The sequence below is a fragment of the Hemicordylus capensis genome, chromosome 3, assembly GCF_027244095.1.
Source record: "Hemicordylus capensis ecotype Gifberg chromosome 3, rHemCap1.1.pri, whole genome shotgun sequence".
Lineage (NCBI taxonomy): Eukaryota > Metazoa > Chordata > Lepidosauria > Squamata > Cordylidae > Hemicordylus > Hemicordylus capensis.
The window spans coordinates 319702026-319716825 of record NC_069659.1 but is presented as its reverse complement, the minus strand read 5'-3'; the positions used below and the strand labels follow the sequence as shown (position 1 = coordinate 319716825).

Genomic DNA, 14800 nt, shown 5'->3' with positions numbered 1-14800 from the left:
GCTAATGACCCTAACAACAACTGGCCGTTTGAAGGTCAGTAATAATTTATGCTTTGGCACCAGAACATGAAACTTTTCCAGCCATATGAAGCGCCATCCAGGTCACTCTGAGGAACTAATTAAGACTTCAACTAAAGAAGTAACAGGAGAGAATTTCATTGCACCATAAAGAGTTTGAATATATATGAACTGACAATTGCAATTTCTATGGCCTGGGAACCAATGTAATTACAGAATTGCATAGTTGCAGCAGTTGATCAGTTTATTCTGGTAAATGTCAAAGACAAAAGGTATTTTAAAGTGGCAACTAGGAAGAGCATTCATGGAGCAAAGCTAGTTGTTGCATGTACATGTTTCAAAGGGCGGGGAATGGTGAAATTTGGCCACTGTCTATCCGCTGTAACAAAAACAAAAACTGCATTTGTAGCCAAATTTGTTTCCTCTGTAGCTCAGAATTAGTATTTTGCCCAATAAAGAGACGGCATGCTACTTTCCCAAGCATCAAGAAATATGCATATTTATTGAAGCAATTATTTAGATCTAGATAGGGTCTACTGAAAGAAAGCAACAATCTTTACTCATTACTACAACATTACTACATAGTTGAGTTTCTTTTATCATTGCAGATTTTTGATGTGTTATCTCTTAAAGAGTAGGCCTAAGGGACTTAATCTCTGCTTAATTTATCATAACAAAAAGTAACAAACTCCTTTTGGAATCTTTTCCTGCAGTGCATTTAAAGAAAAACCTTGGCTTCAACAACTGGGCATCGCAAGAACCCTAGCCAAAAAGAGCATATGCAAACCCGTGAACTGACTTGACCATTTGTAATGAGCATTTCCAGGAAACAACCCATCTTGAAAAGAAAAGATGTATTTAGATATTGCAATGCATTCACTGAGATTTCCATGCTTTATTTTCTTGTCCTATCCGCCACCACTGAAATAATGTTCAGAGACTGTTAACAAAGGTATGTTATTCACTTTCAAAAAGTAATATACAAAGTATGACTGAATATTTTGGACTCTAAAGCAATTTGAGATAAATTTACATCCAATTACATAGGTCTTTTTCAGTAGTGGCCCCCTGCTTTGGGAATGCCCTCCCAGAGGGGCTTCATCAGTCTCCCTCTTTGATTAGCTTTAAAAAAGACTTAAAAACCTTCCTTTTAAAAGAAACTTTTAAATACTGACCATAATAGAGTTTCTAGTTTTAATCACTTCATCCAGACTGCTGTTTTATCTCATTTTATCTGATCTATTTGCCATTTTATCTTGCTGTTTTAAAAACATCGTTGTTGTATTGTGTTTTCAAACATTTTATTGTCTTTTATTGCTTTCTTGTAAATATTGTTTTGTAGATTATTGTAAGTGGTCCCCAGCAGCAGTATGCTGGAGGAGTGGGATATAAATACCTTAAATAAATACGTAAACAAACTATTCTTGTTGTTATATTCAAAAATCTCTCTTTAGCCAGAGGTTCTCAGGTGAAGTCTCACACATGCTATGCTATAAACATCAGAAGTGTCATCATTGTGAGGGCAATAAGAATAAAAAATACACCTCTCTCTCAGTCCAAACTACTTCATAGGGTTGTTGTGAGGAGAAAAGCAGGGAGACTGAGCTCCTTGGAGGAAGTATGGGATAAAAATGTTATGTAAAAAATAATGTGATGTACAAATATTGTCAAATAAAAATACATACATAAATCCTCCATGGATTATAAAATATAATTGGTAGTGTCTGTGAAAGTGTTTGCTATTAATCTGGATTATTTTCCCCCTATTAATTGTATATTTATTTGGATATTCTACTTAAGATTTTCTTTTCTTCTTAATTTATGACCTTCATAGAACTTCATATAAGAACTCTGGGGTGTGCGTGGATATATTGTTTTAATTAGCTGGATGAAGGTTTGACTTTAATGCTGCTGTACAAAAGTCTTGTAACCTTGTATTTTTATATTGTAGTTTTTATAGTGTTGGTCATCTTGGACTATCTTTTGAGAAAGGCAGGTTATACATTTTGGTAAATAAAAAATGTTGGTTTATTAGAATATTCATGTTTTTACAATTCACTCAAATAGCTTCTTTAGTCTGGTTTATATTAGAGCTAATTAAATTTTGTTCAGTTTGTTCCAATCTAGCTGTACTTAATATTTTGTCCATTTGTCTGAAGTGTGTGAATAAAACTCCAAGCACTTTGGAAGGAGGGGTTGAGCTTCATTTTAAACCCCATGTTCAACCCACTTTGCTGCAACTCATCCCACAGCAGAGTGTTGCATTTGTTTACCAAGCAACTGAAATGAGTTTTGAACAACTGAATAGAATCTGCATTCAGGGAAAAATATAATTTTTATTACGTTTGTGTAAACATCCTGTTTACCGCCAACAACCTGTTCGGTGAAATGCCTGCGTTCCCAACCCGCTAGGACTACTGAGCATGTGAAAGGCAGACTCAATGGTATTGCACAACAATCTGAAGCAGCACATATCAGACTATCTGTGTGAAAGGACTATACCACATGCTATAATCCTTGCCCATGACATACCAGAATCATTTTTCTCCTTGATGTTAAAACCTTATGGTCTGGATCCAATCTGGGTCCAGTATATTATGTGGATAGAGCCCCCCACCCAACCCCCCAACCCCACCTGCTGGCAGGAGCTGCTGCTTGGCAAGAGTTTAGTTTACAATTGTTCTGTGCCAGCTATTTCTCCTTCCCCTCCTGTCACCATACGGAATGATGTGAGAGGCTGAGACACATCCTGATCCTATGTATGCATACAAAAGAGTTAAATCCAATTAATTTCAATAGGATTACTCAAAGTATGTACAGTACGCATAGAGCTGCAGTCCTTACCTCCTGTGCTGCCCGTGCCCATGCCAGGGCCCTGCTGGCTCTGGGATGCAGTACTCGTTTCTTCTGCATCCCTCCCCTTGGTGGCCCTGGTTTGCAAAAGGGAAAGAAGCCCTGAGGCAATGTCAGCTTAGAACTGAAGTTGTGGCTTGCATTTGCCTGCCCACTCAGCTGTCTTTATGGCCACATTTGTCTACACTTTCCTACAGTTTGGTGGTTATTTTGCTAGTTATATATGAAGAGGAAACCCTCCATGTGGAGTAGAACCTGTAATGCACCAAGAAGCGGGGGGAGGGGGGTCTCTCTCTCAAGCCAGGGCCTCCACCAGCCACCCAGGCAGTCCTCAGAAAGGAGGAGTTATTGGCTAACTTGGCAAAGAGGCACTTTTTTAACGTGGTGATTCTCTTTATTTAGCAGGGGGAGAGTAACTGGCCCCAGCAAAGTACTTCCAGTGACGGCTGCTGGTGTCTGCCTTACGTTTCTTTTTAGATTTTGAGCCCTTTGGGGACAGGGTTCCATCTTATTTGTTTGTTATTTCTCTGTGTAAACCGCCCTGAGCCATTTTTGGAAGGGCGGTATAGAAATTGAATAAATTATGGTATCATATTATATCATCTATATATTTAATTCGCTTAGCCGTCATGTGTGTCCTCCTGGATTTGACGGCAGAACTCTCGCGACAGGTTGCGAGAGCTCCGACCTTGGGTGAGACTTGGAGAGAAAAAAATGGAGGCAGCAGCAGTGCAGCAGCAGGCCGCAAAACGGCCAGGGGAGGTGGCGGTGGGACGGCCTCGCCAGGCCATCCCGGGTGAGGAGGCGGCTTCACCTTGCTGCTGGGAGGCAGCGGTGGGCCGTCCCGAGTAAGGAGGTAGCAGCGGCCTCGGCTGGGCGCTGGAAGGCACCTGTGGGCCAGGCCGTCCGGGGAAAGGAGGCATCGGTGGCCTTGGCTGGCCGTTGGGAGGCGGCGGCAGCGGCAGGACGGCCTGGTCCGTCCCAGGTGAGGAGGTGGCAGTGGCCTGGCCTGGCCACCGGAAGCAGAAGGCAGCGACTGGACAGTCAGGCTAGAGGAGAGGAGGAGAGCCGGCGAGAGGGCAAGGAAGCAAGTGGGGCTGGGGCAGCCTGTGGGGAAGAGGGGAAGCGAGTAGAGCAGGGGGGAGGGGAGGGGGAAAGAGAGGGGGAAGGGGCAGGAGGGATGGGAGGCAAGAGAGAGGAGGGATGGGGGGGACAGCTGGCCCAAAAGAGCGCACAGATGCTCTGTGCAGGTTGGCTAGTTGTTGCTGTTGTTATTATTAGTTGCAATGCAGCAGCACCCAGAGGATGGCCAGGGAGGATATTGCCATTCATCAGCCCAGTCAGGCTGGGTGATCTGGAAACTAATAGGGATCTGGCTGGCCCTGTATAATTTTTGCTTCAGGCTTGGTTCCACAGGGATGAGGCTGCAGCTCAGTGGAAGAGCACACCTCACATGCAGAAGGTCGCAAACTACTGCTTTGGGGAACCTGACAATCTGCATGTACCTGCCTGCTGGAATTCTGTCTGCCTGCTCTAAAAGCTGACCTGAACTCTGCAGCTTGTCCCTGGACTGTTAGGTGGGCCACCTGGATCAAGTGGTGATTCTTCCTTTTAAAAAGGCCAACATCAGGGATTGGCATGGCTGGGCCAAGGGCCCACTGCTGATCCCTGAGATCACCTCTGTGCTCACAGACATTGTGTGATGGTGGCAGCAGAGTAACTTTCTTGGACTCACCCAGCTAGCAAAGCGGCCTTGGAGAACAATTTGCTGAGGACCCCTGAAACCTCATGCAGGCCCTGCATCTGACACTACCACGAAATATCTTGGCCCTCTCATTGCAGTGCCCCAATCAAATTGCAGAGCAGTTTAGATGAGGTAAGCCAGCTAATGGTGCAGCGGGGAAATGACTTGACTAGCAAGCATGAGGTTGTCAGTTTGAATCTCTGCTGGTATGTTTCCCAGACTATGAGAAACACCTATTTTGGGCAGCCACGTTATAAGAAGATGCTGAAAGACATCATCTCATACTGCGCGAGAGATGGCAATGGTAAACCCCTCCTGTATTCTACCAAAGAAAAACCACAGGGCTCTGCGGTCGCCAGGAGTCGACACCAACTCAACAACACACTTTACCTTTAGATGAGGTATTATTGCAGGACTCATAATCTGTTAAGCAGAAATGGGAAGTCAGGTAGGGTCATACATCATTTTTTAAAAACACCCGTAAATCTAGTAAAGGGAATATTTTGATAAGGAGCTTGAGTGCTTATAGAGGACAATGGTGCTTCGATGTAAAACAACATTAGGTTGTTCACATGACTGGGCAGGCGGGTGGTGGGCCAGAAGGCTGATTGAACTCACTTTCTGCTCAGATGAGCAGGGATATACTGCTGGGAGCGTGGACCGATTCGTGCTGTGTGGCACAGTGCAGAGCTCTGGAGGCCAGGATAATGGCCTCCAGATATCCCACAATGCAGCACACATATGATATATGCAGTGCTCTAGGCACCTGTCTCTGTGTCAGCGCTGAGGCTGAACGTAGCCCCAGAGGGAACACAGGATCCCAGAGCTAAGAGCTGGGTTTAAAAGCTGGGCTAGGTGGCATTGCTCCACCGGGATCAGGCCTGATCCCAGAGGTTCTCATGCACAGCCTAACCCGGGCTGGGCTTCCCTAACCTGGGTTAGGGTGCACGTGAGAACGGCCTCCATATGAATCTGGATATATTTTGCACATATTGTTAACAACAACATTGCTACGTGATTTTGTGCTATGCCCTACACTCGTGGCACATATGATTTCCGCATCTCTGTACAAACAACTAAGGAGACACTCATTAATGGCCCTATCCACCCCCCAACATAGTACCGCCAGTGACTGTTGCTGGTGTCTATCTTATATTTCTTTTTAGATTGTGAGCCCTTTGGGGACAGGGAGCCATCTTATTTATTTGTTATTTCTCTGTCTAAACTGCCCTGAGCCATTTTTGGAAGGGCGGTATAGAAATCGAATAAATAAATAATGATATTTCCATGTTGTACATGAGCCAGGGTAATTAGGAGGAACTGACTTGACCAAGGCCTCTCTCAGCGAGTCTGTGGCGCTTGAGTGAGAAGCCCAGCGCTTTCTCACTAAAGGTTAGCCGTTTTGCCTGAGGCGCAGCTACTGTGAGGTACTAGCTGATCTTGTGGATCTTTTACAAGCTACTACAACAGCAACTCGGGATCCGCGAAGGGGAGCCGACTTCCGATGGTAAAAGAGGAGGCGGAGTCCTCCGAGGAAGAACGAATTCGCCTAGGAACCTTCGACGCGGCGGCTGCGGCTTCTCCGCCGAGCAGCTGTCGCTGTGACGCAGCGTGGCCGAGCCGAGAGCCCTGCGGCTGCGCACCGAAGAGGCAAGGCGTCGCGTTTGGTCGGCGGGGGGCGCTAAGCGAGGAAGATGCTGCTGGTGCTGTCGGAGGAGCACAAGGAGCACCTGGGCTTCCTTCCCCAGGTGGAGAGCTCAGGTAGGAGCGGCTCGCTTGCTGGTCTGGCCTGCACCCCGGAGCTCACTCGCATCCCCTCAGCCCGAACCTCCCCCAGGGAGCCGCTCCCCGCCCCCGCATCCTGAGATCGGCTAGGCAGGCTTCGTAGAAGGGTCTGAAACGCTGCTGCGTCTCGCTGTCGCCAGCTTGCCAGACCCTTGCAGCACAATCCTATGCCGCTGTCTTCTCTCGGAAGGAACCCCGCCAGCCTATCTAAACTATTATGCCTTTTCTTTCTTGAGAGCTGCTGTGGTCTTAATATCTGGAAGTCAGGCAGAAAATCGACAGGTGCTACTTTCCCTCCCAAATTGCTCCCTCCCAAATTGCCCCCTCCCTCCATTCAAAAGGTATTTCTGCCAGAGATATAGGCGCCCTCGGGGATGTGTGCGTGTATGTGTGTGTGGAGGGAACAAGCCTATTGACCAGCCTGGGTTAAGTATCTCCAGGAATACTGTGATATGGCCACCAGCAGGGTTATTGATACCCCGCTACCCCGCCTTCTCCAATCACGATTCAGGTCACATTAAGGAAGTGAGAAGAATCTTGCTGGGTCAGACCAAGGGTCCAACATCTAGTTTTACCCTGTAGGCAGCCAGCTACCTCCAGAAAACCCACAAACAGGGCAGGAAGGATCAGCCCTTCTCAGCTGGTGCTTCCCAGGAACTGTTCTAGAACAGTCCAGTCTGTTTTCTGTGACCTGTAGTAACTAGGGTCTGTAAATGATTCCTCTTGTTCCTTTCCAGTTGTCAGTGAATTTGGTCGTATTGCTCTGGAGTTCTTAAGAAAAGGCACGAATCCGAAAATCTATGAAGGAGCAGCAAGTAAGATGAACAGGAATACTCTCTTAGAACCTTGTGGATGGTGTGGAACATGGAACTGTTCTTGTGGAACAGTGAATATGGTGGCTGAATTGATATGTTGGTGTGGACTTGGTGTGCTCTGTATGTTTTGCAACATCAAAACAAACTTTTCACATTTCTTTGGCTCAGATAGGAACGTGCTGAAAGGACAGAAGTCAGTTTGGAAAGCTAATAGCATTTTTTGTCTGTTAATGCTTGTCTCTACTTCCCCATATCTCCTAACTTTTATTTTTTTTAAAGCCCTCTTCTTATTATTTGTCGTTTCTTGCTGTATGGATGAAGACCAAGGGAGCAAAGGGGGCTTCACAAAGGCAAAACAAAACTGTGGATTTCAATTCTGATCCATAAATATGTTTATAAAGAATAAGGGGTGAAAGTCTGCTTAAGTGTCTCGAGATCTTACCCGCTTTTGCTGACAAAAAAAGTGGAAGTGACTACCAGCTCAGTTGTCGCTGGATTGCTGCCACTGTACAAGCTCAATTGAAATAAACTGAGTTTTTCATTGGTGCTCTTTGAACAGCAGTTTGCACATTGCCTTCATGGAATCAAATCTACAATTAAAAAACAACAACACCAGATGGTATAGTCCTCTTAGCACTGCACAGCATCAGAAAATAGTGTGTGTGTGTAAAAGCATTTGCATGTTTCCTATGTAAAAACCACTTCCTCATGAAGAAAATTAGTCTAGGCTAGAGCCTGACTTGCTAGTTTTCCACAAGCATGGGGCATTATTCAGTCATGCTGTTGCCAAGCTATATTCTGAATCAACTTCCTAGGAAGACTGTGCCACTTTCTTTTCTAAGCATATAGTTTAGCCTGCACTTAGCTATTCTAGCCCCACAAGTGTTTAAGATGCTGTCTTGAAAAGAAAAGATTAGGAAGAGTTGGCAACTCTAGTATAAAACATGCCATTGCTGTAATCTAAGAAACAAACATTTCTATTAAGGCCATAATCTCCTCCAATAGCTTTTCCATGCACTTAAGTGGAATATTTAAGTGGAGGCCTAAATCATCTCAGTGTCTTCAGACTCCATTTTGCCTCTGCTTTCCAGTTAAATATATACTAACAGTGCAATCCTATGCAAAGTATAGGAGCTGATGTACAGAGCAAGGATACACCAATGCAGCAAAAGAGCAGCTAGCAGAACCTCCTACCTAACTGTATGGGTGCAGCAGGAAGTGGCAATTTTTGATGCCCCCCCCCTCCACAGGAAGCCTTCTGTGCCACTCAAAAATATGTTCCCAAGTGCTGCACAACTCTGTGACACATTTTCAGGTGGCACAGAGGGCTTCTGGGGGAAAGAGAGGGGGTCAACAATTGCCACTTCTCCACTGCACCAGTGCAGTGAAGTGGGAAGTTCATTTAGGCTGTTTTCTTGCTGCCCTGGTGCATCCTTGCTCTGTATGTCAACCATTTGGACTTAGGTTTGTAAACTAAGCGTGTTTTCATTAGAGCAGGCCTACTCAACTTCAGTCCTCCAGCAGATGTTGGCCTACAACTCCCATAATCCCTGGCTACACTGGCTGGGGATTATGGGAGTTGTAGGCCAAAAACAGCTGAGAGTGGGGCAAAGTTGAGCAGGCCTGCATTAGAGAGTTCTCATCCTGTATATTATAATGGGTCAGTTCTTTCTGTAGCAAACCTGAGTTGTATCTTTTGATATGTGTCTTTTTATCATTTTTCAGGAAAACTTAATGTTAGCAGTGAGACAGTTCAGCACGGAATAGAGGGATTAACATATCTTCTCACTGAGAGCTCAAAACTCATGGTAAGGGTAACAGAGTGCTTTGATCATTGAAAATCATGTTTCTGTAGGCTGCTGTGGGAGCATTGTCAGAGGAAAATTAGGCTAGTAAGTATACTAAATACATATTTAATGATACAGGCAAACACACAAGATGGCTTTTTCTGGGATTTAAAAAAAAGTTTTCTGTAGCATGTAGTCTCTGTGGATGAAAGCTCAGAAAAATTAGCTGTGTATTACTTTGTTTTGTTCAGCCACCATGTGGGTTTTCCACCTTTTCCCACCATGTGGGTTTTCCACAGAAGCCCATATTCTGTGGCTTTAACAGCAGTTTAATTTTCAGGTGTTAATGGATATCTCCATGTTGTGAAAAGCTTCATCTGCTTTTGGTCCTTTTGGAGACCAGGCTAATTTTTTTCTTAGTCAGTTGGCAACCCTGCTTCTATTATTATTACTGTATGGCCAGCATGCTAGGAACTAGGTACATGGGTGATATAATCAAGAAGATACTTTTGATTAGTCATGAAGTTGTGATAGGGAATAGGGTAAAAGGCGGTATCTAAAACTCCAGTCCTGAAGGTGCTTCACCCGTTCGAGCTCAGTTCATTACAGTGGGCATCACTGGTACAGAAGCTTGAGGATTGGGCAGTAAGGTATTTAAGCAATTTAAATGTCTATAGGGTCAAGTATCCAGAAGGCTGCAGAAAGCCACTCTTTGTAGACATATGTTCATCTATTTGTATGAACTTACTTTTGCCTTTTTAATATTGATATCCTGTATTTAAATTCTAACTTAAAAGCTTTATTTGGACAATGTGTTGTACAAATGTACAGTTGTCTGCACACTCGTACATGTGTTTGTGTGAATGGCTGTTTGCCTGGCTGTGTTCATCTGAAAAATGAGCCTGGTTACAGGCCCCTCAAATGAAGGGGTACAAATCAGAAGTATACTTATACCTGCATTCAATGTAACGCATGAATAACTGTATTTATGTACAGATCTGTGTGTACACTCAACACTGATTGTACAAGTGCTGTACATAACATTTGAATAGGGCTAATGTTTCACTTTGAAGTGTGTTTCATGGTAGGAAACAGCAATAGAATTATTCTGCTGATAATTTCTAGATATCTGAGAGAGATTTCCAAGACTCTGTGCTTGTACTGGGGTTCTCTGAAGAACTGAATGCCATATTACTCCAGCTGTACCTTGATAACAGAAAGGAGATCAGGAGTATTCTGAATGAACTGGCACCAAAACTCCCTAGTTACCACAGTCTGGAGTGGAGACTAGATGTACAGGTAAGGGTGCTCTTCTTGAGTAGATATGCACTGGTTTGTGTTGGTTTGTTCTGTCACAACATAGCACAGGTTATCAAGAAGTTAAAGTCCACAGTTTCAAAGTGATTGCAGTAACAGTATTACTATTACCATTTATGTACTTTATAAAATTATGGGGTTTTTTGCATATGTCTACTCACACAAGGGCACTAGAAAATGTTCTGTGCAAGTTAGTTGTCAAATGATTTGTCCATACAGTATAGCCAATTAATTCAGGCTTCCCTATACTCAAAATTGTGGCTTCATAATAAGAGAATTCTTTATAACCTTTATGTTAATTTCCTATCTCTGTCTTAGTACCGTACTACCTCAGGCAGTTCTATAGCTGTCTGACTCCTTATATACAAAGGCATTGACACTATTACTAATACGAATACAAAGAATATTTTTATACTACTTTTCAGCAAAAGTTCCCAAAGCAGTTTACAAAGATATAAATAAATAAAATGGTTCCCTGTCCCCAAAGGGCTCACATTCTGAAAAAGAAACGTAAGATAGACACCAGCAACAGCCGCTGGAGGGATGCTGTGCTGGGGATGGATAGGGCCAGTTGCTCTTTCCCCTGCTAAATAATTACAGCTTTTATTCTGAAATAGTAATTTGTGGCTAAAAACTAGTAATTTAAATACAGCCTTCTAAAAGCATTTTAATTAGCTGAAAATGTTGCTTAATTCTATTTTTAAATGTTCATTAATACATAAGCTTGCCTTTAACAAGATGAATTGAAGTTTGTGTTTTTATGGATATTTTAATCTGTTTTTATGTATTAACAGTTAAGTTCTTGGTTTGTTTTATGCTGTAAAATACCTAGAGACTTCAGTAGTGGGCGGTATACACATTTATCAAATAAATAAATGTAAATACATAAAGTTCAGGGATGTGCCCGAATCATTTCAGTGCCTCTTTGGGGAGGCCCCAAAATGATTCGGCTGCCTGTAGCCAAAATGTTTTGGTGTGGGGTGAGGGGTTCCTTTAAAAGTAGGCAGGCAGGTCATAACTGCCCCTCCTGGAAGCCTATGCTGCCCCATTGTGGCGCTGTTCTCAGAAAAGCATCCCCGTGGAAGTGGCAGCCCATGCTGCTGTCTCCTTTAAACCACCCTGCCATGACTATGGGATGCTTCTCCCAGTACGACCTGCCTGCCTACTCTTAAGGGAACTCCTCGCTGCCCTTGGGGTGTTGCCAAAGCAAATCGGTGCACATCCCTAATAAAGTGATAAATAATAAAGAGAGCCAGTGTGGAGTAGTGGTTAGAGTGCTGGACTAGGACTGGGGAGACCCGAGTTCAAATCCCCATTCAGCCATGAGACTTGCTGGGTGACTCTGGGCCAGTCACGTCTCTCTCAGCCTAACCTACTTCACAGGGTTGTTGTGAGGAGAAACCCAAGTATATAGTATACCGCTCTAAGCTCCTTGGAGGAAGAGTGGGATATAAATGTAAAATAATAATAATAATAAAGTTGAATATACAGGCTAGTCTCTAATAAAAAACCAGCAACTAAATTGGCAAACAATTTTTGAGTCAAGAACTAAGATTAGTCCATGTACACATGCAGATGTGTGTGCATGCACACCCTCCCCCTCATAAACATACATGCTGGGGTGGGGGGAGGAATACAGTATGCACAGCCCAGTAGTAGACCTTAATTTCCCTAGGAATGGGAATGTGATTTCTCATAAATCTTTCTTCTTTTCTTCCCTCATCTCCTTCCTTGACTTTTTGTAATCGGCTGAATACCCACACATGGTGACAGTGATGAAGTTCTGCCAGCTATGGCTGGCCATACAGTGAGCTGATGCGCCAGAACAAGTGAGGCAGCATCCATTTTTAGTCAATGATCTTGCAGCCTTCCTTAAGTTGAATTTAGTCACAAGCTAGCAATTGCCAGCCAATGGCATAGACCTGTTTATCCGTTTCATCCTACTCCTCCCATGCTAGAATAGGACTACAAGGGAGCACTGAATGTGGATAATGGGTCAACCCCCTAAAGCACCACTAGGTACCTGGAAATTAGGACAATATAAGGGCAATACTAACAATGAGGACCATGAGTTCTGTTGTACCCCCTGCCCACCACACAGTTGTTGCCCAAACCAGAGCCATTGGTTGGATATCATAAATAGCATACACTGTATAAATTAAAAATAGAAAAACAGGTACATTTATGTATATCTTTCTGTAAATACATTGTGGCATTGTGAATGGTGTGAATTGTAAACAGGATTCTCTTTATTGGCTAACTACTTTTCTCCCACCTTTCTTTTTAATTAACCCAATAGCTTGCTAGCAGATGTCTGAGACAACAAATTAAGCCAGCTATAACTCTAAAGCTGCACCTTAACCAGAATGAAACTCAAACTACCAAAATATTACAAACTGACCCTGCTACGTTATACCATCTGATTCAACAACTGGAGCAAGCTTTAGGGGAAATGAAAACAAATCATTGTAGGCGAATTGTGCGAAATATCAAATAGTGTTGTCTTCTTGGTAAATGTATGGAAAAATGGAAAACTGTGTTTTCAAAATGATGATGCATCTGGATTAGTTGGAACACTTTTCTGTGCCAACGTCTTGAGGCAGTGTTTACAGGCTGAATTTGTTTGGGTGCTAACCATATTATACTGCCTGATGCAAGTTAGAATAATTGTCCTGTAATTCAACCAGATATAAATAAAAGTTGATTATGTGTGGTTTTCTAACTTTTATGTAGAGCTGCCTTTTGCATAATAGGCAGCTCTGTTGTTTATTATTCCTCATCTTTTTCTGACTTGTATGAATAAAGAAGCAATCATACAGTAATATTTTAGCTGTCTTTGATCTTCAGGAGGATTTCTTGCAATGACAGAATTATTTTTGAGCAGGCTGCTACTCAGTGATACCGAAGGAAGCTTCATGTCATGACTAATTGGTGTTTGTGTATAAGGAAATAACAGCAGCTTCTTATTTATTTATTATATTTGTATACTGCCTGATATATACATCTCTAAGTGGTATACAAAATTTAAAACAAAATATAAAGCAGAGTAACAACAATGAAAATAAATATTTGTTTAAAATAAGAACAAATTAAGCAGTTTAAAATTAAGTTAAAAGCTTGCAAAAATAGGTGTGTCTTGAAGGTTGTCTTAAAAGTAAACAAAAAAGATGCTCTTACTTCAACAAGGAGCATATTCCAAAGTCCCGGAGCAGCCATAGAGAAGGCTTGGTCCTGCAGACCTCTCCATTATAGAGCGGTATATAAATGTAAGTGCTATTGCTATTGCTTGCTATTATCAGACTTCTCCAGAAGATTGTAAAAGGTGGCAGGTTTCATGACAAAGAAGGCGCTCTCTTAAATATCCTGGGCCCATAACATTTGTAAGATGTTTCTTTCTGCACATGAACTGACTTGGATTGGTCTCGATGAATAATGTAACATTAAGACAGAATGTACAAGAGGGTCTCTGCAGTAGTGTGAATTATTGCTGGTTTAACTCATGATTGCATGGCATTATTCATACAAGTGTGTGCCAAAGTGGATACAGCTACTCTCATGTAGAAGAAAATACCTTATATGAATTAGTCTTCAGAGCCAATAACGACAACAAATATTTAAAAAAGTATATTTGTTTTTAATTGGTCTGCATAATAGTGGGATAAAATAAATATGTTATGTATTTGTTCTACATTACATTTGCACACTACATGTTTTTATGGATATGGATCTGATTTGTATATGTTTTAACGGTTAAATTCTTGGTTTGTTTTATGCTGTAAACTGCCTAGAGACTTCAGTAGGGGGTGATATACAAACATTAAATAAATTCATTGTGTAATGGTATGTTACAGCATAGCAGCCAAAGATTCAATTAGCTAGTTTCAAATAATGCTGTGATATTCATTTGTTGTGGAGGGCATAACTTGGTGAATGGAGCATGTGCTTTGTATGCAAAAAGATACAGATTCATCCTCAGCATCAGTGAAAGGGTTTTGGGTTGCGGGACTGGGAAGGGGACCCCTGCTTGAGAAATGCATCGCTGGTCACAGCATCCAGCATTGGCCTAGATGGACAATAGCTGACTACAGAATAAGGTATTGAGGCTATTCACACAAACATTCCACTTGGGCAGCCCAGCCTGGGTTAAGCTGCTCGTGTGGAGTGCCAGGATTGCTTCTGATGCCAGCACTTCTGCCCCCACTAGCCCGACTTTTCACCTCGGCTCTTAACTGGGGTAGTGAGCACAAGTACGCCCTCAGCCCCAGGTTTGGGATTGTGTGTGTGCTTGGGCTCTGTTCCCAACACAGAGTTGGGCGGCTAGAGTGCTCAACTCATGGGGGAATCTGCCAATGCACTGTGCTTGTCGTGCAGTGCACTATGGGATTGCTGGAGGCTGGGACTCGTTTTCCTGGCCTCCAGCGCTCCATCCTGCTGCGAGCAGTGCAGGCATATAATGGCAAACCGAAAAGGAGCTCCTTGAT

General features: G+C 43.0%; 2 protein-coding genes and 1 long non-coding RNA gene across 5 annotated transcripts in view; 2 read left to right on the top strand and 1 right to left on the bottom strand.

Annotated features, from left to right (window-relative positions):
- Positions 1–2201, top strand: part of ANKUB1 (ankyrin repeat and ubiquitin domain containing 1) — a 44208-nt gene extending 42007 nt beyond the window's left edge. For all 3 annotated transcript variants that reach the window (XM_053310764.1, XM_053310761.1, XM_053310762.1), the window contains one exon: positions 732–2201. In XM_053310764.1, the coding sequence (XP_053166739.1) occupies positions 732–816 (85 nt within the window). In that variant the 3' untranslated portion in view covers positions 817–2201. The remainder of the gene's footprint in view (positions 1–731) is intronic.
- The window catches only part of LOC128351313 (uncharacterized), a 28776-nt gene extending 22617 nt beyond the window's left edge, over positions 1–6159 (bottom strand). The window contains exon 1 of the long non-coding RNA XR_008319701.1: positions 5941–6159. This is a non-coding gene — a long non-coding RNA (uncharacterized LOC128351313). The remainder of the gene's footprint in view (positions 1–5940) is intronic.
- Positions 6160–6216: 57 nt separating this feature from the next.
- Positions 6217–14185, top strand: COMMD2 (COMM domain containing 2). The gene is made up of 5 exons (XM_053310765.1): positions 6217–6376; positions 7138–7215; positions 8941–9023; positions 10128–10301; positions 12619–14185. The coding sequence occupies exons 1-5, from the start codon at positions 6310–6312 to the stop codon at positions 12814–12816; spliced, it is 600 nt and encodes a 199-aa protein (XP_053166740.1). The 5' UTR covers positions 6217–6309; the 3' UTR covers positions 12817–14185.
- The last annotated feature ends 615 nt before the right edge of the window (positions 14186–14800 follow it).

Coding starts and splice junctions, on each gene's coding strand:
- COMMD2 (XM_053310765.1), top strand. CDS start 6,310: ATGCTGCTGGTGCTGTCGGAGGAGCACAAGGAGCACCTGGGCTTCCTT. Junction 9,024..10,127: donor CTGAGAGCTCAAAACTCATG/GTAAGGGTAACA, acceptor GATAATTTCTAG/ATATCTGAGAGAGATTTCCA. Junction 10,302..12,618: donor AGTGGAGACTAGATGTACAG/GTAAGGGTGCTC, acceptor TTAACCCAATAG/CTTGCTAGCAGATGTCTGAG.